Source organism: Gadus macrocephalus, chromosome 11 (assembly GCF_031168955.1).
Source record: "Gadus macrocephalus chromosome 11, ASM3116895v1".
In the NCBI taxonomy this organism is placed as follows: Eukaryota; Metazoa; Chordata; class Actinopteri; order Gadiformes; family Gadidae; genus Gadus; species Gadus macrocephalus.
Window position 1 is genome coordinate 1,882,916 of NC_082392.1, and position 27,189 is coordinate 1,910,104.

At 43.4% G+C, this 27,189-nt stretch overlaps 1 protein-coding gene across 1 annotated transcript; it reads right to left on the reverse strand.

Annotated features, from left to right (window-relative positions):
- Nucleotides 1–4,355: 4,355 nt before the first annotated feature.
- Nucleotides 4,356–26,186, reverse strand: LOC132467465 (mucin-2-like). Its single transcript, XM_060064778.1, has 53 exons — nucleotides 26,096–26,186; nucleotides 25,608–25,863; nucleotides 25,315–25,429; nucleotides 25,095–25,185; nucleotides 24,797–24,960; nucleotides 24,475–24,691; nucleotides 24,213–24,338; nucleotides 24,012–24,126; nucleotides 22,858–23,008; nucleotides 22,582–22,695; nucleotides 22,395–22,464; nucleotides 22,145–22,282; nucleotides 21,739–21,903; nucleotides 21,452–21,546; nucleotides 21,230–21,356; nucleotides 20,866–21,121; nucleotides 20,624–20,676; nucleotides 20,213–20,316; nucleotides 19,812–19,963; nucleotides 19,570–19,708; nucleotides 19,117–19,227; nucleotides 18,818–18,997; nucleotides 18,274–18,513; nucleotides 18,007–18,163; nucleotides 17,735–17,860; nucleotides 16,088–17,494; nucleotides 15,533–15,899; nucleotides 14,989–15,028; nucleotides 14,201–14,475; nucleotides 13,139–13,306; nucleotides 11,996–12,163; nucleotides 11,249–11,416; nucleotides 10,904–11,071; nucleotides 10,553–10,726; nucleotides 10,220–10,494; nucleotides 9,788–9,960; nucleotides 9,464–9,638; nucleotides 9,111–9,358; nucleotides 8,807–8,990; nucleotides 8,519–8,729; nucleotides 8,184–8,359; nucleotides 8,006–8,075; nucleotides 7,681–7,781; nucleotides 7,554–7,585; nucleotides 7,287–7,464; nucleotides 7,082–7,186; nucleotides 6,910–6,950; nucleotides 6,702–6,824; nucleotides 6,357–6,458; nucleotides 5,970–6,098; nucleotides 5,364–5,403; nucleotides 5,129–5,252; nucleotides 4,356–4,709 (listed from the first exon to the last, which is right to left on the reverse strand). Exons 1-53 carry the CDS (start codon nucleotides 26,169–26,171, stop codon nucleotides 4,499–4,501), a joined length of 9,171 nt encoding a protein of 3,056 aa, XP_059920761.1. The 5' UTR covers nucleotides 26,172–26,186; the 3' UTR covers nucleotides 4,356–4,498.
- Between the last annotated feature and the right edge of the window lie 1,003 nt (nucleotides 26,187–27,189).

Sequence of the window (27,189 nt, forward strand, 5' to 3'; positions counted from 1 at the left end):
GAAGGTTCCATTCGGATTCAAAGTGGAGACTGCCACCTAGTGTGGAAATATATTTTTACAGCTTATTATTTGTAATATATGCACTTCATATCAACCCATTAAAGCCGTCAGCAGAACCAATAATAAACTATACTAATATCTCTACATTGATATATATATTCTCCACTAAAATGTGTTGTGTTGTGTGCATTCTAATGTATCTTCTAATACAATAGCCTAATACATAGTTAATAAAACGCCCCTGTCCAAAACATAGTATATAATATTTTACTTTGTGCTTTAAACCGTCAAAACTATAAACTGACATTCTCTTCATAACATAATTTCTTAATTGAATACGGTGGTGCTACAGAGACGTTGCGTTGGACTCGACCCCCATCTTGTGGACATATTAGAAACGACAACCTTGTTTAAAACGAGAACATCGCTTATTCAATACTTCTGCACAATTTATGAGCAGCAGTCAAGTTCAAGGACCCAAATCGGAGGTCGCATCAGATGAATAGCGACCTTGTAGAAAAAGCCCATTCAACTATTTTCAGCTATTCATAACAACAAACAAGCACTAAAACAGACCGATATTAAAGATGACCTTCGATGGCAAGACAATAAAAAGAAGGAAGTGCAGGGCGGGCAGAGGAATGCTACTTCCTGTCCTATCCTCCCGCCCTCCAGCAACACACAATGCTCTCTGTCAGGGAGGGACGGCCATTGTGCCTGCGCCGTTTGTCCACAGAGCCTCGGGCCATAAGGGGCGGGGCTAGGAGGCCTTGTTGTTATAAGTCATGTGGCGAGTCATATAGCGTGCTGAGTCTCCTGCAGCTGACTCAGCACGCTGTACGACTCACCACGCTACAGGGCTCAACACGCTACGTAGCGTGGTGAGTAGCGAAGCGTGGTGAGTCGTGTAGCATACACAGGTTACACACAACGCACGCACACCTTCACACATGCACACACACACACACAAACACACACAGACACACACATATACGTACACGACGCATGTACACATGCTAACACTTATGTATGTACACAAACACACACGCAGGCTATACAGAACACATGCACACATATTAGTATGCACGCATACACAAGCACACATACACACACACATGCTATAAACAACACATGCACACACATACGTAGGCAAACACGCACACACAGACAGGCTATAAGCACCGCACACACACACACACACACACACACACACACACACACACACACACACACACACACACACACACACACACAACACTGGCTGTACAAAATGCACATGAATGCGTGAGTGAGTGACCCCCCAGTGCGGAGGTCTTGTGGACCCCCGAGAGGAGGTGGACAACGTTGCGAGTGAGGCCAAAATGGCACGCCATGGCCCCCCCCGCCCCCCCCAGGGGCCCCTGCTCCGGTGTGTGTCTGTGTGTGGTTCTAACTGCCCTCAAGGGCCCTCGGACCAGGTTTATTAGGCGTCAACGGGTACCTTCATAACTCCAGCCATCGCTATGGTGACGGGGGACGCTCCGCAGTCTCCCCGTGCAAGACCCTCTCTCCCCTTCTCTCTCTCTCTCTCTCTCTCTCTCTCTCTCTCTCTCTCTCTCTCTCTCTCTCTCTCTCTCTCTCTCTCTCTCTCTCTCTCTCCCCCCCTCTCTCTCTCTCTCCCTCCCTCTCTCCCCCCCCCCCCCCCCCTCTCTCTCTCTCTCCCAACCTGCTGCTAAAGCTAGCGAGCGAGTCACATGTTTTTAGTATGTATCCCGGTGCAGGCCTGTGTGCTCCCTTGCTGTGTCCCAGGAAGAAGACCTTCATCATCTCCCTTCTAAAGGCCCCGAGAGTGCCACAGGCGGGACTGTCAGCCTCGTAGAGTGCTGGCAAAGGCCTTCCCCTTCAGCAACGTCATGACACACGGCTGTAGATCAAAGGTAAGTCGGCATTGGGTCAGAAAACCCCGGCATTCTTCAGGATCTCCACTATACCTTTCTGGAGTAGGCAGCCATGGCTCATGGTGGGGTGCTGTAGGAGCTTGGCAGACCGGGGGAGCAGGAGCCGGTGAGGGAGCTGGAGCACGGGCTTGGAGGGCTTGACGGATATCTCTCAGCATTGCTCCATGACGATCCAACTCCGCATGCTGATGGACTCTAGTCTGTTCGTGTCGCGACATAGTAGCCTCCTGGCTATGAACTGGAGCTGTCATGCCAAATTTGTACCGGCTCCCAAATTTGTACCGGGCGCGTCATCCATACGTAATCCATTCCAAACCTGCCTGGCAGCAGATGATCGCGTCGTCCGTTGCCGGGCAGGTTTCAAAAAACATTCGCGCTCATGTTGCCAAAGACGAAATAACATAATACAGTTAACGGATCGCTAGATAACACTTGTTTTTACTTTATATTTGTATTGTATTTAATTGTTTAATCAAATTTAGCTAGTAAACTGAGTGTTTAAAGCGGGTTTCAAAAAACATTCGCGCTCATGTTGCCAAAGACGAAATAACATAATACAGAAAACGGATCGCTAGATAACACTTGTTTTTACTTCATATTTGTGTTGTATTTAATTTTTTTATCAAATTTAGCAAGTAAACTGAGTGTTTAAAGCAGGTCAAGGACGAAATAGCACAATACAGATAACGGATCGCTAGATAGAAGGTTCGCGAATGTTCGTGAACCTTTCACGTCATTCGACGCGATCGTCCGTTGCCAGGCAACGGACGACTCGATCATCTGTTGCCAGGCAGGTTTGGAATGGATTACGTATGGATGACGCGCCCGGTACAAATTTGGCATGACAGAGCCACTGTCACACTAAATTTGTACCGGGGGCGAAATTTGTACCGGGCGCGTCATCCATACGTAATCCACTCCAAATCTGCCTGGCAACAGATGATCGCTTCGTCCGTTGCCTGGCAACGGACGATCGCGTCGAATGACGTGAACATTCGCGAACCTTCTATCTAGCGATCCGTTATCTGTATTGTGCTATTTCGTCCTTGACCTGCTTTTAAACTCAGTTTACTTGCTAAATTTGATTAAACAATTAAATACAATACAAATATAAAGTAAAAACAAGTGTTATCTGTAATGATATCAACATCAGTTATTAGACCGTCACACGGAGCATGCGCAGTTGGATTGGCGCGCTGCATGTTGATGTCTGTTCCAAGATACATCGTGTGTTTATTAAGGAACCCAACAAAACATTACATTATCTAGCGATCCGTTAACTGTATTATGTTATTTCGTCTTTGGCAACATGAGCGCGAATGTTTCTTGAAACCTTCCCGGCAACGGACGACGCGATCATCTGTTGCAGGGCAGGTTTGTAATGGATTACGTAATGATGACGCGCCCGGTACAAATTTCGCCCCCGGTACAAATTTAGTGTGACACCACCAGTTGGTGAATGGTGGTTTCCAGGTCAGGGAGAGGAACTTGCTCTGCTTGATCGATTTCTTTTTGGCTGAGTTCTTCTGTCACGGGTCAGGGCCGCATAGGGATTTGAACCCGGGTCTCCTGAGTGAAAGGTGGCGATCAATCCCATGTATCACCCTCAGAAGTGAATAAAAGGACCAGAATGCAGAGGAATCAGATTCAGGGTTCTCTTAACTGAGTCTCAAAAAACAGGCAATCAAACAGAAGTCTTTGTGGCAAAAAATCCAAAACTTAGAGCAAGGAACACAGTCCTTATAAACAGTCCAGCCAAAAATATGCAATGTCCAAAAACTCCTTGAAAGGTAAAAGGTAACAAAAGTCTTCAACACGTATGAAAAACAGGGGTACACTAGGCACGGGTGGTGCAGCGGAGAACTCAGCAAAGTCACGAGCACACACATGCTCTTTAAGTACCCTGACTAATTACAATCAAACAAGAGTAATCACTCAATCAAATGAGCAGAACAAATCAGGTGATTAACAAAATACATACAAAGGTACCAATGAGGACATCTAGTGGCAAAAGGCAGTAACTTCAGCTGGACAGTTCTTAGGGCCTGACTGGTTGGTTAACTCTTATCTTGTACATTTTATTTTCTTATCTCTGCTTTACCGCTTCTCTCATGCTTCTTCGTGTAGAGTCTGTAAACTTCTTCGGCGGCCTGTTGCTTTAAATATTGCCGCCTTGAAGGTTTATGGGATACAAATATCACCTCTCCTTTCATAAAGTTTGGTAAGGAGAAACCCATATAAAGGTGGGTTAAAGGTTGCATCGAGGAACCTTTCCTAAGCATTTTTAGAATTCAAACAACCTTTCCTCCAAGTATTTCCGGGTCATCTCGTTAGGAAAGAAGAGAATCCATAGAGGCCCTAAAGCTACCCTGCCATAACAACAACCTAACATTTAAATAAAAGTCAAAGACATAGACAGAAGTTGCATTGTTAATTTATTAATTTGCATCAGACATTTTTTGACAAACATTAAAATGATTCGCTTTCAAATAAAAACATCAAAAAAGGTTTTAGCATAGCCTGAGCGTAACGGTGGGCGTCTTTTGGGTCGTGTCCAACATTTAAACTCCTATGTTGGCCCGTCTCTTGCGAGCTGGCAGCCGGGCCGCCCGGTTGCAGTTGGTGTTTCCGCAGCTGCACTCCTCCACGTGGACGTAGGTGTACGGCACCAGGTCTCCGTTCAGACACTCCAGCTCCACCGTGCGGTTGCTGAAGCGCGACTCCCGGCAGCACGCGCACGTGTGCTCCAAACCGGCTGCCATTTCCTCGTACCTGAAATGGCCGAATGGAAACATAAGCGTGAGGGTTAGCCTATGGGTCAGGAGGCGGGGCTAGTGATTAGGGCGCTCCCCCCCCAGCCAAAAGGACCAGGTTTTGATACCCCTTATGTCCAAATCAAATCTGTGTAGACAGCTATGAGCGAAATGCCTTACTCCTATCTGCTCCTGAATTGCATGAATACAAGTGTTGGTCGCCGCTGATACGAGAGTTGGACAAATAGCTGAACAATATTTTGAGAATTTAACCCTAACTGATGGTAATTGTATTTTAATATATGGAATATGTGAGCAAAGTCTGTTTTACATAGTTTTGATAGGGCAATATGTAAAGCGTCTTAGAGCACCATATTAAGCGCTATATAAATGTCATTTATTATTCTTATTATTAAAGTCTCGTTGAAGTGGCGTTACCTGGCGAAGGTGTTGCAGGACCCCTCACAATAGGGCATGTCAACGTCCTCCCGGGCCTGGCACCCGTTGTGCGTGATCCGCTGTCTCATAGAGCCCCGCTTACACCCCTTGTCCATCTCCACGCCTTGTTTCACAGAGGGGCCCCAGAGGGGTTATTTTCATGCCTCAGCCAACTCATCAGAAGGGACATAGCACATCATAACTAAGCTTGTGCAAACAGTGGCGTCATACTCACAGATCTTACAGCAGCCATTTGCAGCCGTCTGAACTGTATCCTAAAGAGTATAGAGAGAACATTTAGTCCAAACCATTCCCAGGATGAGGCTTCAATGGGACTTATTTCAGCTGGTGGGCCTTTTACAATACTTACTATAGTGTGATGTTCAGATTTCATCTAGACTCGGCACCCCCTCCCCACCCTCCTTCTTATTGCATGTTGTACGTCCTGGCACTTAATGTATGCACTTATTGTATGTTGTACCTCCTGGCACTTAATGTACACACTTATTGTATGTTGTACGTCCTGGCACTTAATGTACACACTTATTTTATGTCATACTTAGTTATAGTCCTTACAATTATGTTGCATCTCATCCTAACTATCTTTGTTGTATGCAGGGAATGGGTTAACCTAGAGATTGTTAGTGCTTGGCACTTGGTTTTATGATAATCATTAACGTACCGACAGCGATATATTGTTGTTTCTCCTTCTTCTGATAAATGTACTTATAGTAAGTCGGTTTGGACAGAAGCGTCTGCTAAACGCCCTACATGTAAATGTAACTATAATGATTGTCAATCTATGACGGATTGCAGTGAATGTGCCTTCAGCTGTACTCACAGGGTAACAGTTGCTCTGCTGGAAGTGCGGACACACCGTGTTGGACATGATTGTTGTGAGCGTCTCTCCAATCTTCACACAAGTATAAGACTCACACATGTTCCCTGGTGGGAACCACGTTTCTCCTTCCTATACGCACACACACCCACATGACCACGCACACAAACACAAACATACACACACACGCGGGAGCCCACAGACACATGCAGACACATACACACACACACACACACACACACACACACACACACACACACACACACACACACACACACACACACACACACACACACACACACACACACACACAAAAGGTGATGGTTTAGAGGGACACTGTTTCCTCATCTGTGTACGACATTGATCATTTGTGGGCAGTAAAACCTTGACCTTAAGCAGCTCCTGTGTTATGTTTCTGTCGACAACACAGTGGGTCTGCAGGCACCTCCCACAACACTCCTCAAGGCTCTTGTCTGAAACGTACTTGTATCCCTGCAAACAGAACAAGACACATCCTTCTCTGTAAAGAGGACAACAGAAAAAACTGACATAACGTTACAGGTGCATATATGGAGAGAGGGAGAGAGAGAGAGAGAGAGAGAGAGAGAGAGAGAGAGAGAGAGAGAGAGAGAGAGAGAGAGAGAGAGAGAGAGAGAGAGAGAGAGAGAGAGAGAGAGAGAGAGAGAGAGAGAGAGAGAGAGAGAGAGAGAGAGAGAGAGAGAGAGAGAGACTTACCAGACCACAGTTCTGGTCACATGCCAGCATCGTACAGGTTATCTCTCGCAGACCTGAAGCTTCTATCACCTGCCTGGAACAAGTGCAGTTCTGACACTTGACGACTGGGACTGGGGAACCGACCTAGAGAGGGAATAGACACTTGTCAATCACACACAGGAGCAGATGTCTACAGTACATCCTAATAAGCTGTACTCCAATTGATTACCTGGTATTCCATTCCTTTGTGCAGACAAACTGCTTTAGGCACTGGGAAACAATGGGGAACAAATGTAGTCAATAGAAAACCAAAGCAATGGAAGCATTGTCCTCCGTGTTGGGGTATGTATTGAAGATGTAAAACAACGACCAGTCAAGGTCAATGAAAATGACACACTTACAGCAATGGCGCACAGGGCAACAATGTCCCGTTGGCACAGAGACTTCTGGTATGTATCCAACATCGCAGCTCAGGTCGACAACTGGACAAGTGCTGCTGTCACATTCTACAAAAAGTAGTGAAGAAGAAGTACATTAGAAAAACTCAGTGTTAATCCGGTATGAAAATGGACAGTGTTATGTATCCCTTTCACTGGTGTAACTTACGGCAAACATAGTGAAGACAACATTTGTCTGCTGGATGGGTTTGATTCACCAGTATGAACCCTGGTTTGGTGCAGCTTCCCGCTGGAATTGCAGGGCAGTCTTTGGGCTTGCATGTCACAGACTTGGTGGATTCCTCGCAGATGCAAGTTTGGCAGTTTTGATCAAATATCTCATTAAACTGTAAGCAAAGGACAGCACATGGGATTTGCATCAATGCATCATATTTCAGAAAATAAAGAATTTCACTTCAGGAACTTTTTTGCTCACCTCGCGGGGAACGCCCTCTGAATCCAAACATCCTACAGGAACACACGCAGCATATTAGAGCAGCGTGGCTGGCAGTTTATGATCAGGGAAATGCTAACCTGGGTATATACTATACTGTCAAACTTACCACATTTATCAACACATATGTTTGACTCCTTGTTGAAGAGCTTCATGCCATCAGGACAAAAGCACCCCTCAGTGGTAAAGTTCATTGGATTTTCGCCAGGTCTGTGACAGACAAAGGTTTGAATGGGTGGGTGTGTTCACCTTCGGCATCAATTAAAAAAGACTATTGACAAACACATTCAGATGTGTTTGCTATGTTATTTCAATATGATCAAATCAAACATTGATTGACAATGGCATTGATTGACAATGGCATGGTCGATTATTTATTGATTGCGATTGAAACATATGCTCCACAGTCAATCCATGTTGTAATGAAATCGTACTTGTCTTCACAGGTTTGCTGCTCTGCAGGACCACATGGTTTATAGACTTTATCTGCTGGGCAGTTACTGGCTGCGTCGGGAAAAAAGAGAGAAACGATATCAGGAAAAGCGTCCTAGCTAAACCGTCTGGACAGCTTGTCTTTGTCACGGTTGCACAATCATGCTAGTGTGCCCTTACGACACAGAGCGGTGTGATTCCTCCAGTACAGGCAGACCCCGGCCTGTGCACAGGCGGCAGCGTACACCTGCAAGCTGGTGCACTGCACCACTGGGTTGGCGACATGGCAGCTATCGAAGATGCAACCCTGGTAGAATTTGTCCGGTGAGACAATGGCATGGCATGCTTCGAATAGACTGCGGGGAGAAGGGGCACAACCCAAGAGAGATGTTTAGCATCCACCAGCCTCATTTTATCTGACAGACAGGGCTAGGGTAGGTCCAATTCAGTTGATTACAATGGATAGTATATCAATGAATGAAGTGATGCATAACTGTTGTACAGGATGCACGTACCTGCCCAGAAGAACTCCACATATTGAGTCTGGTTTGCATGTGGTTACTGGCAGTGGGGGTAAGGGCGAATCGGTTGGTATTACGGATGGAGCATGGCAGGATGGCTTGTACAAGTCTTCCACAAGATAGAAGTCAGCCATCACTTCACAATTCTGTATCAGCTGGCCTCCAGGCAACATACAATCATCAGCCTTGTTGTTGTTGCATGTTCCTGTAAATATAAAACTTAGAATGTGCGACCCAACTCCAGATGTACCATATCGGTGCTTGGGGTTAGGGGATCCTTACCACAATGCCCCTTTGTGTTGTTGACGAATTCCCGAGGTGGCAGGCTTATACTAAATCCTGTAATTCCAAATGTGATGACCACTTGCAGAGTAGGGATCTCCAAGATCAAGGACATTCCAGTGCTTAGTACCTTTATCCCTTGATGGTAATAAGGCACTTTTACAGTCACTCCGCTACTGAGAACCTATGTTAAAAACAAATGTAAGAAAAGCATCATTAGGTAAAACCTTGAAGAGTCTTCTCAGGTGAAACAAATTCAGGCTCCTGTTTACATTTATATCCATGGATAAATGTGTATTTTTACCTCCATCTTGGCTGCTCCCATAAGGTTATGATTCTTGAGAGTGATTACTTGTGAGCGATACGACACGATAATTGAGCGAGGACAAGAAACGTCTTCGGTGGGCTCACAGTACACATTGTCTACAATAACCTTCAAATTATGCTTTGGTGTGATCTCTTCCATTAAGACATATGTGCAGTTTCCTTGATAACTGTAGAAGACGCCATCAAACGTAATGTAATGTGGGTCTCCCCAGCCTTCACATTCACCTGCAACAACACACAGAAAATGTATTTTTCTTATCAAGCATTGGTGAAGCAGGAAATGAGTAGAGTCAAGAGTTCCTACGTAAAAAGGCTTGTCATGGAACTCACATGGGCATGTGTAATACTTGCAGCATCCGTATTCATCGTCTATAAGAACTGGTTTCTTTCCACTGGCACAGGAGATTTCTTCCAGTGGGGGGCATACATATGGTACTATTTCAATCGTTGTGTTCTCAATGCATTTGGCCATTATGCAATCACACAGCACAAATGTCTCGTTTTGCTGACACCAAAAAAGATGAGAGGGAAAGGGTCAAAGAATCATAAATAAATATATAGCGCATGAGTCTGAAAACAAAGATGTAAAAACTGTATCCCTGTGTTCAGAGAAATTGTTATGTTGTTATGAACTGGATGCAAGACCGTCCTTACCGTTACATCCCACTCGGGGCAGGTGGGCAGAGGTGGCATTGGTGGAGGGGAAGGTGTTGATGAGGGTGTAGAGTTGCAAGGTTCTGTTCGGTTTCGAAGTTCGCAAATAGCCGAACATATCATGCTGAGACAAATCCCTGATCCAATATCTTTCCTGTCGTATATTGTCTCACCTGAAAGATACAAAGTAAGAATCAACTAACTTAATTAACTCAATCCAAGGATTGTATCAAAGGCGTGTCAATCAAATGTTGCTCTTTATAAAAATATAAAGTTACAATGAATGTTCATGCATTTTCATTCATGCAATGTAAAATAGATGAACTATAAAATATACAAATAAAGAACACAAACGGTTCCTCCCTCATCATTCCCTTCTGTAGAAGAGAGCAATGCCAGAATGTTTACAATATACAAGCAGCATTTTCTTACCAGGTTTATAATGCTTGCCATCAACAATACAGACACATCCTGTAGTTGTAGTTGGGATGTTTACAGTGGTGGTACTGAGGAGAACGGTGTATGTTGTTTCAGTAGTACTTGAGGCAGTAGGGATTACAACCCGCTCCGTAGTTGGACCGGTGGTAGTTGTTACAATGCCAGTAGCAATTGACTCGTATGTTGTTGATGACGTAGTAATTGGCGTTGTTGTTGAATGGTGTGGTTTAGTCACCGTGGTAACAGGGGTCAGTGTTTCTACAGTTGTACTGGATGATGCAGGGGTTGAGATGACGGTTGGAGTGGTGGTTGGTTCAGTCGCGGTACTCCTTGTCGTAGTTGTTTGAGGTGCAGTAGGTGATGTGAAAACGGGCGTTGATGTTACAACAGTTGTACTGGGTGGTACAGTGGGTGTTGTTGTAGATGTAGTTGTTGAGATGACAGATGGAATAGGTGGAGTAGTTGTTGAAACAGGTGGACTTGTTGTCTCTGTAGATGTTTCTACGGGTGCAGTTGGTTTAGTCGTATAACTACTTGTCATAGTTGTCTGAGGTGTAGTAGTTGATGTCGTGACAACAGGGGTGGGTGTTACAACAGGTGTACTCGGTGGTGCAGTTGTCGTTGTAGATGTAGTTGTTGAGATGACAGTTGGAGTAGTGGTTGGTTCAGTCGTGGTACCTCTTGTAGTTAGAGGTGTAGTAGGTGAAGTGATAACGGGGGTTGATGTTACAACAGTTGTACTGGGTGGTGCAGTGGGGGTTGTAGTGGATGTAGTCGTTGAGATGACCGTTGGAGTAGGTTGAGTAGTTGTTGAAACAGTTGGACTTGTGGTCTCTGTAGTTGTTACTGTGGGTCCAGTTGGTTCAGATGTGGAACTACTTGTCGTAGTTGTTTTAGGTGTAGTAGTTGATGTCGTGACAACAGGGGTTGGTGTTACAACAGGTGTACTCGGTGGTGCAGTTGTTGTTGTAGATGTAGTTGTTGAGATGACAGTTGGAGTAGTGGTGGGTTCAGTCGTGGTACCTCTTGTAGTTAGAGGTGTAGTAGGTGAAGTGATAACGGGGGTTGATGTTGCAACAGTTGTACTGGGAGGTACAGCGGGTGTTGTAGTGGATGTAGTCGTTGAGATGACCGTTGGAGTAGGTGGAGTAGTTGTTGAAACAGGTGGGCTTGTTGTCTCCGTAGTTGTTACTACGGTTGCAGTTGGTTCAGTCGTGGAACTACTTGTCGTAGTTGTTTTAGGTGTAGTAGTTGATGTCGTGACAACAGTGGTTGGTGTTACAACAGGTGTACTTGGTGGAGCAGTTGTTGTAGATGTAGTTGTTGGAGTAGTGGTTGGTTCAGTCGTGGTACTACTTGTCGTAGTTGTTTTAGGTGTAGTAGTTGATGTCGTGACAACAGTGGTTGGTGTTACAACAGGTGTACTTGGTGGAGCAGTTGTTGTAGATGTAGTTGTTGAGATGACAGTTGGAGTAGTGGTTGGTTTCGTCGCGGTACTTCTTGTAGTTTGAGGTGTAGTAGTTGATGTCGTGACAACAGTGGTTGGTGTTACAACAGGTGTACTTGGTGGAGCAGTTGTTGTAGATGTCGTTGTTGGAGTAGTGGTTGGTTCAGTCGTGGAACTACTTGTCATAGTTGTCTGAGGTGTAGTAGTTGATGTCGTGACAACAGGGGTTGGTGTTACAACAGGTGTACTTGGTGGAGCAGTTATTGTTGTAGATGTAGTTGTTGAGATGACAGTTGGAGTAGTGGTGGGTTCAGTCGTGGTACCTCTTGTAGTTAGTGGTGTAGTAGGTGAAGTGATAACGGGGGTTGATGTTGCAACAGTTGTACTGGGAGGTACAGCGGGTGTTGTAGTGGATGTAGTCGTTGAGATGACCGTTGGAGTAGGTGGAGTAGTTGTTGAAACAGGTGGGCTTGTTGTCTCCGTAGTTGTTACTACGGTTGCAGTTGGTTCAGTCGTGGAACTACTTGTCGTAGTTGTTTTAGGTGTAGTAGTTGATGTCGTGACAACAGTGGTTGGTGTTACAACAGGTGTACTTGGTGGAGCAGTTGTTGTAGATGTAGTTGTTGGAGTAGTGGTTGGTTCAGTCGTGGTACTACTTGTCGTAGTTGTTTTAGGTGTAGTAGTTGATGTCGTGACAACAGTGGTTGGTGTTACAACAGGTGTACTCGGTGGAGCAGTTGTTGTAGATGTAGTTGTTGGAGTAGTGGTTGGTTCAGTCGTGGAACTACTTGTCGTAGTTGTTTGAGGTGTAGTAGTTGATGTCGTGACAACAGTGGTTGGTGTTACAACAGGTGTACTTGGTGGAGCAGTTGTTGTAGATGTAGTTGTTGGAGTAGTGGTTGGTTCAGTCGTGGAACTACTTGTCGTAGTTGTTTTAGGTGTAGTAGTTGATGTCGTGACAACAGTGGTTGGTGTTACAACAGGTGTACTTGGTGGAGCAGTTGTTGTAGATGTAGTTGTTGGAGTAGTGGTTGGTTCAGTCGTGGAACTACTTGTCGTAGTTGTTTTATGTGTAGTAGTTGATGTCGTGACAACAGTGGTTGGTGTTACAACAGGTGTACTTGGTGGAGCAGTTGTTGTAGATGTAGTTGTTGAGATGACAGTTGGAGTAGTGGTTGGTTTCGTCGCGGTACTTCTTGTAGTTTGAGGTGTAGTAGTTGATGTCGTGACAACAGTGGTTGGTGTTACAACAGGTGTACTTGGTGGAGCAGTTGTTGTAGATGTCGTTGTTGGAGTAGTGGTTGGTTCAGTCGTGGAACTACTTGTCATAGTTGTCTGAGGTGTAGTAGTTGATGTCGTGACAACAGGGGTTGGTGTTACAACAGTTGTACTTGGTGGAGCAGTTATTGTTGTAGATGTAGTTGTTGAGATGACAGTTGGAGAGGTGGTGGGTTCAGTCGCGGTACTTCTTGTAGTTAGAGGTGTAGTAGGTGAAGTGATAACGGGTGTTGATGTTACAACAGTTGTACTGGGTGGTGCAGTGGGGGTTGTAGTGGATGTAGTCGTTGAGATGACCGTTGGAGTAGGTTGAGTAGTTCTTGAAACAGTTGGACTTGTGGTCTCTGTAGTTGTTACTGTGGGTCCAGTTGGTTCAGATGTGGAACTACTTGTCGTAGTTGTTTTAGGTGTAGTAGTTGATGTCGTGACAACAGGGGTTGGTGTTGCAACAGGTGTACTTGGTGGACTAGTTGTTGTAGATGTCGTTGTTGGAGTAGTGGTTGGTTCAGTCGTGGTACTACTTGTCGATTGAGGTGTAGTAGGTGATGTGCATGGCACACAACATTCCACCTTGATCTGGTAGTTAAAGCACTTGTAGGGTCGGCTATCCTGATCCTTCTTTTTGCATATCAAACCATAGTCGATATCACAAGAGACATTTTGTCCCGTTTCCTTGACAAAGTCATCAAAGCTTTTATCAGGAGCCTTTGTCGATCTGCATGTAATGTTCCTTGGTTTTAGACATATCTTCTCTCCACTGTTTGTAATGTTCTCGTACGTTTCCCAGTCACTGCCGTCCGTACTGCTGTCCACATCAAACCACTTTGTCCATTCACACTCTTCCTCGCAGGGGGTCGTTGAGGGGATTCCGGTTGTTCCTTCAGTTGTGGTGGATGGAGTTGTCGTAACTGAGGTTGTTTCTTGTGTGGGAGTCGTAGTTGTTGTGACAACAGTGGTCGGTGTTACAACAGGTGTACTTGGTGGTGCAGTTGTCGTTGTAGATGTAGTTGTTGAGATGACAGTTGGAGAGGTGGTTGGTTTCGTTGCGGTACTTCTTGTAGTTTGAGGTGTAGTAGTTGATGTCATGACAACAGGGGTTGTTGTTACAACAGGTGTACTCGGTGGAGCAGTTGTTGTGGATGTAGTTGTTGGAGTTGCAGTTGGTTCAGTCGTGGAACTACTTGTCGTAGTTGTTTTAGGTGTAGTAGTTGATGTCGTGACAACAGTGGTTGGTGTTACAACAGGTGTACTTGTTGGTGCAATTGTTGTCGATGTAGTGGTTGAGATGACAGTTGGAGTAGTGGTTGGTTTCGTCGCGGTACTTCTTGTAGTTTGAGGTGTGGTAGTTGATGTCATGACAACAGGGGTTGGTGTTACAACAGGTGTACTTGGTGGAGCAGTTGTTGTAGATGTAGTTGTTGAGATGACAGTTGGAGTAGTGGTTGGTTTCGTCGCGGTACTTCTTGTAGTTTGAGGTGTAGTAGGTGATGTTGGGACAACAGGGGTTGGTGTTACAACAGGTGTACTTGGTGGAGCAGTTGTTGTAGATGTCGTTGTTGGAGTTGTGGTTGGTTCAGTCGTGGAACTACTTGTCGTAGTTGTTTTAGGTGTAGTAGTTGACGTCGTGACAACAGTGGTTGGTGTTACAACAGGTGTACTTGGTGGAGCAGTTGCTGTAGATGTCGTTGTTGGAGTAGTGGTTGGTTCAGTCGTGGTACTACTTGTCGATTGAGGTGTAGTAGTTGATGTGCATGGCACACAACATTCCACCTTGATCTGGTAGTTAAAGCACTTGTAAGGTCGGCTATCCTGATCCTTCTTTTTGCATATCAAACCATAGTCGATATCACAAGAGACATTTTGTCCCGTTTCCTTGACAAAGTCATCAAAGCTTTTATCAGGAGCCTTTGTCGATCTGCATGTAATGTTCCTTGGTTTTAGACATATCTTCTCTCCACTGTTTGTAATGTTCTCGTACGTTTCCCAGTCACTGCCGTCCGTACTGCTGTCCACATCAAACCACTTTGTCCATTCACACTCTTCCTCGCAGGGGGTCGTTGAGGGGATTCCGGTTGTTCCTTCAGTTGTGGTGGATGGAGTTGTCGTAACTGAGGTTGTTTCTTGTGTGGGAGTCGTAGTTGTTGTGACAACAGGGGTGGGTGTTACAACAGGTGTACTTGGTGGAGCAGTTGTCGTTGTAGATGTAGTTGTTGAGATGACAGTTGGAGAGGTGGTTGGTTTCGTTGCGGTACTTCTTGTAGTTTGAGGTGTAGTAGTTGATGTCATGACAACAGGGGTTGTTGTTACAACAGGTGTACTCGGTGGAGCAGTTGTTGTGGATGTAGTTGTTGGAGTTGCAGTTGGTTCAGTCGTGGAACTACTTGTCGTAGTTGTTTTAGGTGTAGTAGTTGACGTCGTGACAACAGGGGTTGTTGTTACAACAGGTGTACTTGGTGGAGCAGTTGTTGTAGATCTAGTTGTTGGAGTAATGGTTGGTTCAGTCGTGGAACTACTTGTCGTAGTTGTTTTAGGTGTAGTAGTTGATGTCGTGACAACAGTGGTTGGTGTTACAACAGGTGTACTTGTTGGTGCAATTGTTTTCGATGTAGTGGTTGAGATGACAGTTGGAGTAGTGGTTGGTTTCGTCGCGGTACTTCTTGTAGTTTGAGGTGTAGTAGGTGATGTCATGACAACAGGGGTTGGTGTTACAACAGGTGTACTTGATGGAGCAGTTGTTGTAGATGTAGTTGTTGAGATGACAGTTGGAGTAGTGGTTGGTTTCGTCGCGGTACTTCTTGTAGTTTGAGGTGTAGTAGTTGATGTCATGACAACAGGGGTTGTTGTTACAACAGGTGTACTGGGTGGTGCAGTGGGTGTTGTAGTGGATGTAGTCGTTGAAGTTAAAGTTGGAGTAGGTTGAGTAGTTCTTGAAACAGTTGGACTTGTGGTCTCTGTAGTTGTTACTGTGGGTCCAGTTGGTTCAGATGTGGAACTACTTGTCGTAGTTGTTTTAGGTGTAGTAGTTGACGTCGTGACAACAGGGGTTGTTGTTACAACAGGTGTACTCGGTGGAGCAGTTGTTGTAGATGTAGTTGTTGAGATGACAGTTGGAGTAGTGGTTGGTTCAGTCGTGGTACCTCTTGTAGTTAGAGGTGTAGTAGGTGAAGTGATAACGGGGGTTGATGTTACAACAGTTGTACTGGGAGGTACAGTGGGTGTTGTAGTGGATGTAGTCGTTGAGATGACCGTTGGAGTAGGTTGAGTAGTAGTTGAAACAGTTGGACTTGTGGTCTCTGTAGTTGTTACTGTGGGTCCAGTTGGTTCAGATGTGGAACTACTTGTCGTAGTTGTTTGAGGTGTAGTAGTTGATGTCGTGACAACAGTGGTTGGTGTTACAACAGGTGTACTTGGTGGACTAGTTGTTGTAGATGTCGTTGTTGGAGTAGTGGTTGGTTCAGTCGTGGTACTACTTGTCGATTGAGGTGTAGTAGGTGATGTGCATGGCACACAACATTCCACCTTGATCTGGTAGTTAAAGCACTTGTAGGGTCGGCTATCCTGATCCTTCTTTTTGCATATCAAACCATAGTCGATATCACAAGAGACATTTTGTCCCGTTTCCTTGACAAAGTCATCAAAGCTTTTATCAGGAGCCTTTGTCGATCTGCATGTAATGTTCCTTGGTTTTAGACATATCTTCTCTCCACTGTTTGTAATGTTCTCGTACGTTTCCCAGTCACTGCCGTCCGTACTGCTGTCCACATCAAACCACTTTGTCCATTCACACTCTTCCTCGCAGGGGGTCGTTGAGGGGATTCCGGTTGTTCCTTCAGTTGTGGTGGATGGAGTTGTCGTAACTGAGGTTGTTTCTTGTGTGGGAGTCGTAGTTGTTGTGACAACAGGGGTGGGTGTTACAACAGGTGTACTTGGTGGTGCAGTTGTTGTAGATGTAGTTGTTGAGATGACAGTTGGAGTAGTGGTGGGTTCAGTCGTGGTACCTCTTGTAGTTAGAGGTGTAGTAGGTGAAGTGATAACGGGGGTTGATGTTGCAACAGTTGTACTGGGAGGTACAGTGGGTGTTGTAGTGGATGTAGTCGTTGAGATGACCGTTGGAGTAGGTGGAGTAGTAGTTGTTGAAACAGGTGGACTTGTCTCTCTAGTTGTTACTTCAGGTGTAGTTGGTTCAGTCGTTGAACTACTTGTCGTAGTTGTTTGAGGTGTAGTAGCTGATGTTGTGACTAAGGGTGTAGTTGGTCTAGGTGTGGTTGCTGGTGATGATGTTGGTGTTGTAGTTGAGGTAATGAATGCTGTTGTTGTTGTGGATATTATTGGTTCGGGAGTTGGACAGGGATCATTTGTCTCTATCACTTTTCCATTTTTGCAAATAGCATAATAGCACATTCCTAAATTGTCCGTCACATTGTAAATGACATCATTGTCATTGTAATATGTTCCATTGTAAATGCATCCATCACAGCTCTCGACACATATTCCTTTATCTTCATCAAATATGGGCTTATCTTCTGGGCACACAGGGTAACAGCCTGTAAGAAAAAACTGAATTAAAAGGCTATTATTGACATATTCAGAGAGTTCCTCTGTCATATTGTTGTTGGGATTATGTTGGCAAAATCATGATTTATTTTCAAAAAAATGCATTTCCTAGTGACATTTTGTCACCTTAAGTATTTTTTTCATCCGATTTATGCCCTTCAATTTAACATTTGCCTTACGAAAGGCTAATGTACGAAGGCAAGCCAACAGGCTTTCAAAAGGTTTCCTACCTTCCAGGTTTGGTATTGAATTGTTGCATCCGTGTGGATTCCGGCAGGTCTCGTAACAAGGTTCATGGCAAGGCTTGTAGTGCCACTCACATAATTCCCCTTCATTGTAGTAGTCACAAAATACGGCTAAGTGGGAAAAACCAAACAAGATGTTATCAGAGGTTTGTGTTTTGCCCAGTGTGTCCTTGGTTCTATTGATTTGCAATAACAACAATTACAACAACAAAGTTTTACCCCGGAAGTGTTTTCCTCATTAGTAAGCGTTAACTTACGGCATATTTCCGGGGTTCTCCAGGCAACGCACACACTGACTTCATTACAAGCCTGGGCGTAGGCTGCAACTGCTGTGCAGAAGCACTCGCAGTCTCCTCCACTGTCGCAGGCGCACGAGTCTTTTACACAGTTTTCATAAAACGGAATAGGATTCACCTGTGCAGGCATTCAAAAGTAAGTGATGGTAATATTTGTTTTGGAGTTGAAATTTGGAAACAATGTCAAAATGATCATGCAGGAAACAAAAAATATATATTTTAACCAACCTTTTTGTGGCAGTCGTGGAAGGTGACGCTCTTTATAATGCTACACTGTATCTGGGCCCAGTTGTGGCGATGGGGCTGCAGCACACAAGAATCAGCGCTTGCTTCGGCATCCAGGCAAGAGCTTAAAGCCTTCCAGCTGTTTGCAAACTCAAGGGGGCTGCTCACTAGCATCTGACTCTGGGTAGTGAAGTCATTCTGGACATCTCCATTAAAGTCTCCACAAAGACCGCAAACCCCCGCCTTTGGAGTAGAAATACAGACATTAATAAAAATAAATTATTTTCTTATTTTGTTGTATTGTTGTCTGCATCATTAAATGTACAGCCATCAAAAATACATCAGCCACTTTACATTATGCACGACAAAATGAACACACAAAAAGAAAACAAAAAAATTAATATCGTCTAATCTTAATTTAGAATACTCATTTGTATGTTTGTCATTTTTATCTAAAAGGTATTATGACTGAAGCAAAATCAAAAAGCTCTGATGTTAAGCAGCTAAACAGTTTGTACTCCACAGCCCTAACAAAAGTGCTACTCACACTGTGCTGTGGTTCCAGAAGGATCCGGATGGTGGTTTTGCGGTCCCATAGAACTGTGATCCCGAGTGAAGCTTCTACAGCCAGATACATCCCAACAGGTCTGATTGTGTACTTGATCTCAGAGCCCATCGCCAGATCCAATATTTCGTAATTTCCCTTTGCTAATTTAATTTCTTTATTCTGGAATAAGCAATATAACATCAGTACAAATAGTTATCCTCTCAAGTGTATTCACCACATCTGATACAATTTTGAGATACAGTCCTCTTAACATAAATATGTTTGCAATGAGGACCTACCCCCAGCTGAATCCTGACAGATTTGGAGCAGGTGGTGCCAGTAGTTCCACATGGTATATTTTCTGTAATAACCCGGAAGATGTCCTCTACCGATTTGTTGCCACATGTGTTCTTAAAAAAATAATTGAACATCACAACTAGGTAAACATCAATGCTTGTGTTTACAGAGAATCCCCACGATACAGAGTAGAGTACAACAGTAAAGTCCAGAGTTTTATCTCATGCAAGCAACAACCATATATTAGTACATAATTGCTCATGAATAATGTCTTATTACTATAATTTAGCGGGTTAAATAAGACAAGTTGATCATAGACGTTCACTGGAGTTATTTTACTCCATTACACTCCTAGTCCTAACGGCATGCAGCTTTGGAGTCTACATTTATACTGAAACAAAGTAGGAGCAAAAGGACAAGAAACATAATCTTTGTGTTTGTATGCATGATTTTACCTGGATGGCCACGTAGGCGCATTGCCCCTGAAAGCCATATGTTCTCTGATCAAAGGTTCTGTAATGACCACTACCATAAATGATGCAAGTCCCTTGGCATTTCTTCTCCGTACACTCCCAGTTCCCCTTTCGACATGTACTGTGGGATAGAGGTCGAAAGATGGTCATTTAATAGTTTAGACTAAGCACATTAGATCTTTTCTTGAAAGATAAAATAAAAACACATATCAGGCTCATCATACCAGGTGTTGCACTGATCTTTGATTTCAGAGCCAGAAGCGTAGAGGGTGCGATCATGTTCGCATGGACATTCATGTTCCTTCACACAGGAGCCCTTGCCATCATCAAGGAGACCACTGGGGCATTGACAGCCGGATTCACATTCTGTTGAGTACTGGGATCATTGAAACCAATAAAAATCACAGTTCATCACAATCACTGATGATTCCTTTCCATTATATTATTATTTATTTTTCCAGGACCCGGGATATTGAAATCAATGGAAAAAGTGTTAGTTGAAATGTTGTATTGCTTTTAACCAGATCCTTAAAATCCCATGGGAACAAGAGTTACAGTCGGATTTCTGACAGGATTCTTATGGTGTTCACTCTTGCTAAAGCTTAAGATGAAGAATAGTACTCACACAACTATCACTCTCTGTGTTTCTACATGTCCGAGCACACTGCACGCCCAGATCTCGGACGTCTGTGCTCGAACAGTTAAGGTAGACTTTTGGAGTCGGACAGGCTTTGAAAAACATAAAAATTAGACTTAACATACAGGTGAAGTCAAACAGAAACACACACACACACACACACACACACACACACACACACACACACACACACACACACACACACACACACACACACACACACACACACACACACACACGTACACACACACACATACAGTGTACACACACACACACACACACACACACACACACACACACACACACACACACACACACACACAAACAAAAGTACAGACATACAACACATACAATTTAACGAATGAATAAGAAGCCACACAAATATGTCTACAAGCGTACCTTGTGATGATGTCTTCCAAGTACGACAGTGAAGCTTGCCATTGGAGCACAAACTAAAAAAACAAGTGTTATTTTAATCATCTCAAACTTTCACAAATAATTATCCACAACCTTCTGATACTTTTCTTTGTTTGAAGTCTTTGCCAACAGGACAAATAAGAAACTATTGAACAGTCAACAACAGGAGGGCAGATGCATACTAAGACGAATGGATTTTGATGAGAAATTAGTTCACAACTAACCAGTGTTGCTCTTTGATGCTTATTGATTTGCCTGGCTTTATGTGGACTCCATTGTGATAGCAGGGGCATTTGTTCATGGGCACACAGGCACCGTGTTCCTCCTGATACGTCCCCTCAGGGCAGGAGCAGCCGTCCACGGGCAGGAAGTCAGAGGTGCAGCTCTGCTGCTCTGAGCTCAGCTGCCTGCATGTCCACTGGCAGCGCTGCAGCTTGTAAGAGAAGCTTTGGCTTTCCGGGCAGCCCCTTGTGTATTTATCTGGTAAATATTGTTTTTAGAATGTAATTATGTGAATAAACTTGTGGTTAACGGTATTATGAATACCGTTCTGACGGTAGACCACACATCGTGTCCTTAAGCTCTTACCACAGACGTTCACCCTCCAATCGCTCAGGAAAACTCCTTTCGAAGCACAAGCTCGTGCGTAGGAGGAGAAAACGGCACACATGCAGTCTTCGGTTTTCTCACAGTTACATGTGGCGTAGATGCATCTCTGATGAAGACAACACATTGTTAATGCTATCACAATGGCCGCAACATAAATTGAATCTAATTGATAGATAAACCTGCTGTATTGTTGTATAATACCTTGTGGTACAGTTCTGGATCGACCATTGCATGACAGTTTGTAAATGGGCCGTCTGGACGTGTTAACATCGAGCACCAATGTTCAGCATATCGCTCTGCAGGAAGATTCAAATTATTATTATTAATATTATTATTTGGAAACAAAAACTGACACTCTCAGCGTGGATGTTTATCTGGTTGGGATTGTGTATCAATCACAGAACCAAAGTCAAAGCTGGCTGACTGCAAACGTTCTATGTTCCTGAAGGCTAGCAGAGACAGCTCGGCTAATAACCAACACAGCGTACCGTTCTCCACACTGACGGAACAGGGGCTTTCCAGACGTTCATCTCTCTCCGGGCAGGTAGGGCTAGACTTCCAGGAATTCCCAAAAGAGGATGCAGTGCCTTCCACAATCCCTTGAGGTGTCTTCATATCATCGGACAGCACCATGTTATAGTTTCCACATAAACCTGAATCAGAGGAAGCAGTTTCGATGGATTAAATGAAAATGAATGGATGACTAGAAGGGTGGACAGAATATGATGTGCAATTTCTGTAGGCAATAGTTATGAATGTTATTGTCTGAATCATAACCATCTCAAAAGCAGTGTGAGTGACAAAAACAACATGTACAATTATGAAGCATCACATGAAGCAATATATTATAGATTAGAATTGAGCAAGCCTCAGATTAGCCATGTGTTGATATACCTCTTGTCTTTGTTTTGTATCTCTGTTCAAGGGTCACATAGACTTGCAGGACCGGAACATGCTGGACCTGAATCTGTAACCCAAACCTGGTCTGGAGCAGGATGTGGAACGACGATGCCCGGAATATGTTGATGTCGCCTACAAGTCAAGAGAAATGTGCAAAATTAGTGCAAAATTTGTACAATAATGATATAATTAAACCAATTTAAAACACTGTGCAGCTAGTTATCGTTTTTCACCATTATCTAACCTGTGTTGTATGGCAAGCTGATGATCTGCATGTTGTGCCTCACTTTTCCATCTGCAGAGAACGCTAGCATCTGCACAAATATCATGGTATGACCAAAATGACAATCATACATTATCATTCACAGGTCAAATGTTATTCTTTATCCAACAGCCTCCATCCAGATTAAATACTAAGTAGCAGCACTCACGTTGTTTCTGTCATTGTTCAGTAGGACCTTCACACTCTTCAGACAAGTGTCAAACTCCTGGTTCACACATGGGACCAGCTGGACGAAGATGGTGAACTTGGGGCTGGTATCATCCTGCATCCCACATAGTATGAGTACATTCAGAGGACCATCAATTAATGAAATGCAAAAAAGAAAAGTAATTTAAAACAGTCTAATGTCAAATATAACGATTTTAAATGCCAAAATTCTCATTTCAAATATAAAATGACAAGTTGCACATGAGCTAACTTTTACCTTGCTTTCGATCTTAGCCAGTACGTAGTGGCAATCCCCATGGAAAATGTAGGCTTTCCCATCAAAAGTAGTCACATGGGAACCCTCTTCCACTGCGCAAGTAGCCGGACTGGGAAGACTCTTACAGTCCCATCTTCCCTGATAGCATAAACTTGGAAAAGCAAAAGTATTTGAGATTGTCAGTGGTGGACAGTACCAAACTACAAGTAATTTGTTACTGTACTTAAGTAACTTTTTAGCGTATCTGTACTTTACTTGAGAATAACTTCATTATTTTGTGAGACTTTATACTTTTACTCTACTGCATTTCGTAGGGGGAAAATCTTACTTTTTACTCCACTACATTCCAAAAACCTGTTGTTCCTTTCAACGTTCCTTTCACGACATGCATGCGTGACCATAGACACAGCTAACCATTGCGGGCATCGTGGAGCCTAAACAACGTCAATGTTTATCCTAGAAACACCTTGTCAAGCCTAAACGGTTACGTTATGCTTTAAAATTATTAATCGATTGGAGATATGATTGTTATATATTGGGCATTTGTCTGTGGGGACCCCCGTTTATATGGCTAGAGGCTAGGTGCTTTCTACATATCCAGGTGTTCACACACACACACACACACGCACACACACACGCGCACACACACACACACACGCACACACACACACACACACACACACACACACACCATTTAACATATAACATCTATGTGGCTTTACTAAAACAAACTAAAAATATATATTGAACCTCACTTTGCACAACAGCACAAACCACATTTTATGCAGGAAATGCATTTTTTTAGTTTCAAATGATATCACTATCAGATATCACAAATAGAAAACATTGTATTAAGAGTGTTTTTAGTGTTTCTTTTAACCTTAAATTATTTGACTGACTGTATAAAGGACATAGTAAGACATTGGAACTACATCACACCAAATTATTTTTACTTTTGATACTTAAGTACATTTGAAGCCAAGTACTTTTATACTATACTTTTATACTAGTAATTTTTTACACTAGGTATCTCAACTTTTACTTTTTTAGCACTTCGTCCACCACTGGAGATTGTTAACAAAACCACATAGCATAGGGCCATGCCCAATACATTTGGATTGCCCCAATAACGTTCAAGATTAACTTTCAGTTACCATTCTTCACTATCCTGTCGGTAAACTTCCCCGGAGTTGTAGATTTTATCGTGTTTACACTGGCATTCAGTCTGGCTGACACAACCTCTCTGTGAAATGTTGTCCCACACCGTTCCTGAAATACAGGGAAGTCACAATTGTAGGGGAAAGCATCTTACAAATAGATATATTTTCTGATAATAAAGGGTAAAGGTGGCTTACCCGCAGGACAAAAGCAGCCATCCATTTTGTGGTCCTCACAGAGCGAGCTGATGTCTGAGACCGTGCAGCTAGCCATGCATGGAGAGCCACTCTCTTCATACACCATGTTGAAGGGGCACATCTTAGCTGTAAGGGAAATAAAGGTGTTATATGTTGTATTCATAATAAGGTGATTGAGAGTTCAACCTTTGCTTCTGGAAAATGAAATGAAATTAAAGTGATTCAATTTTTTTTTGTGTTACTGCAAGGAAGAATATTGTACCGCAGAACTGGGGCGTCCTCCAGCTGGGCGGCTGACCCCCGGCATGGGAACACTGGCGGGAGAACTCTGCCAGTGTGCTGCAGACGCAGAAGTCATTGGTGCTATTGCCACAACCACACATGTCCTGCACACAGGCCTGGGTGTATGGGGCCGGGTCCACCAGCGATGCACAAGAGCTCCAGGCTTCAGAGTGGATCACCTTTTCGCATGTTGGGCGCTAAGGGGTATTATTGGAAAAAAGTTTGTAAATAATTTTTTTGTATTTTTTCCTGGACCCTAGTTTATGTACTGACAATCAACCAACTTATTTTTGTAAACATACAAATTCCTTGCAGGGGACCTCAACCGCCTGGTCTTCTAGTTCCGGGTATTCTAGGTCCTGGGCGTCCAGCTCCAGCTCTTCCTCCTCGTAGGGGTCCTCACACTCATCGTTCGGTCGATGGACTCTCTGTCCATTGCCAAACTCAATGGGGTGGATTTTGCGATCTAAAGGTGATTTGCAGAATTAGATGCCAAACACATATACATACAAGAACAAAATATAATATTATTTTAGGCCTACACATGTGCACTAGGTCAATTAGATGAACTAAATCATGATGAACAAATAACAAACGGACTGTGGTGAATGAATTCATTGTAGACTGGAACGCCATTGAAGTCCCCACAAAGGCCACAAGTGCGGTTATGATAATCAGAATCCAGCTCCACCTAATAAAGACATACAAAGGAATTATTTGAATCATGTTAGAAACACAAACATTAAGTGTCTTCACCACTAAGTATAAATAAAACACTGTTAACACACTAAATGTAAATAATTAGTCCTTTCTGTCTTACCATCACAGCATCATCACCATTCCACATTACAACCAGGCCGACCTTGGCCTGGAGCTTGGTGTAAACCGCATTCCGTTCCAGTTGAATCCCCGCATTTAAGTACGGCAAGTTGATACTATAGGAAAGAGTAAATGTTTGTTAATGTTTTCTTTTACATTTATGAATAAATATGAAGTTGGAGAAAGAAAACAAAGTCCAGTAAACCGTTTCCAATAAACAATTGTTGGACAGTTTGTGTTTGACCCTCAGATTTGGTGCTTCTCAGCAGCAGTCTCAGCGAGTGGGACACTCACAGATCACCGTTCAATGAGACAGCCCTCTTAGTCAGATGGAACACAAGGTCGTTGATGGTGACAACCAGCTCGTTGACCGTGGGGTGGCCGTCTACCAGGCTCTTCTGGATGTGCACCGAGAATTCTCTGTACATCTCGTGGCAGTCGGACACCAGGTTGTATCCACACAAGCCGGGGAACTGGTACACGTCCCCGTCAAACGTCTTGAAGTGGTGCCGGCCCCAGGTGCTGCAGATGCTGTTGACATGGTTGAGAGCTGTGGAGGCAAAGTGAGAGAAAAAATACTTTAGGCACCGTTGTTCTACACCCGGCTGGTTCTTCATCAGTGACCATTATTTGAGCTAAAGTCAGAAAAAAACATTATTTACAAAGCCTTTTTATCCAGATAAAATGTTATGGATTGACAATAGTTGATGCTTAAAATGCATTCAAGAAGAGTAGAATGTGTAAATATCGTTACATAGAATCACAAATTATTAAAATCTTACCCTGTCTTGCTTGGACATTGGCGATGTTTGTAAAGGACAGGGCCAGGAAACACAACCAAAAGTGACTCCACGTCATCCTTCCCACTATGGGATTGCCAAGAAGATATTTAACATGCTGGTCCCTGATGGCCTCTATATATTGAGATTGCAATATTTTGCCCCCACCCCCTTCAGGGTTATCTTAGATTATTTGCTGGGACATAGAGCAAATAGATAGTCATGGACCAGAAGCCCTGACCATTGAATGCATGTGCGTGTGTGTGTGTGTGTGTGTGTGTGTGTATGTGTTTCTGTGTGTGTATGTGTGTGTGGGTGTGTGTGTGTGTGTGTACGCATGTGTGTGTTTTACAAGAAATTCAAAAATATGTTGTAAAATATGTTGTTGGATACCATCACTTTCTTTAGTGTTGGAAGTTCGATCTTTGAGCCTTCCCCTCCGCAGACCAATTTGTTGAAAAATTTCCCAATATTGGTAGAGATGTTACACTTAGTGAGTGTCAAATTATACATAGGTGTCGAAACAACAGGTGGCTGCATTGAACATGTTGCATTAAAGGTTTAATTATTATGATTAACCTCAAAATAACACCACTGAAACAGTTCTATTAAAATATAATCTATAATCATTGTATCATTATAGCCAGACAACAGCTGATAAGACTAAAAGGATATCCTCAATAGATACTATTTCCTGTCATCAAACTTTACTATGTAGTCATATGTCATGTATACATAAGGTGTAAAGGCATATTGCCCACATGGAAGGTGTGTTTCCCATCTGCTTTGTGTTTTGATAAATTAGATCATTAACACTATCACCTGATATCACCAACTGTCACCAAGCATCAAGGAGACTCATCCTAATATCATCTAAAAAATAAAGTCTCATAACCATGGTAATGACGACAAAGGACCACTATTAACTTTGTCCTTTTAGGCTAATTGCCTTAATGTGTCATAATACATAATCATTTCCAATGCTTGAATGGTTTATTTGATGAGGCCTTTATATGTTAAAGAGTGAAACAAATACAATTAATTCCATATTGGAATTATCTTCGGGGAAACTTAATTGTACATTGACCATCTAGTCT

Excerpts from the sequence above, each read along its gene's own strand:
- LOC132467465 (XM_060064778.1), bottom strand. The coding sequence starts at position 26,171 with ATGACGTGGAGTCACTTTTGGTTGTGTTTCCTGGCCCTGTCCTTTACA. Across the intron at positions 24,127-24,212 it reads TGGCTGCTTTTGTCCTGCGG|GAACGGTGTGGGACAACATT; the intron begins GTAAGCCACCTT and ends CCTGTATTTCAG. Across the intron at positions 21,547-21,738 it reads TTCCGTCAGTGTGGAGAACG|AGCGATATGCTGAACATTGG; the intron begins GTACGCTGTGTT and ends ATCTTCCTGCAG.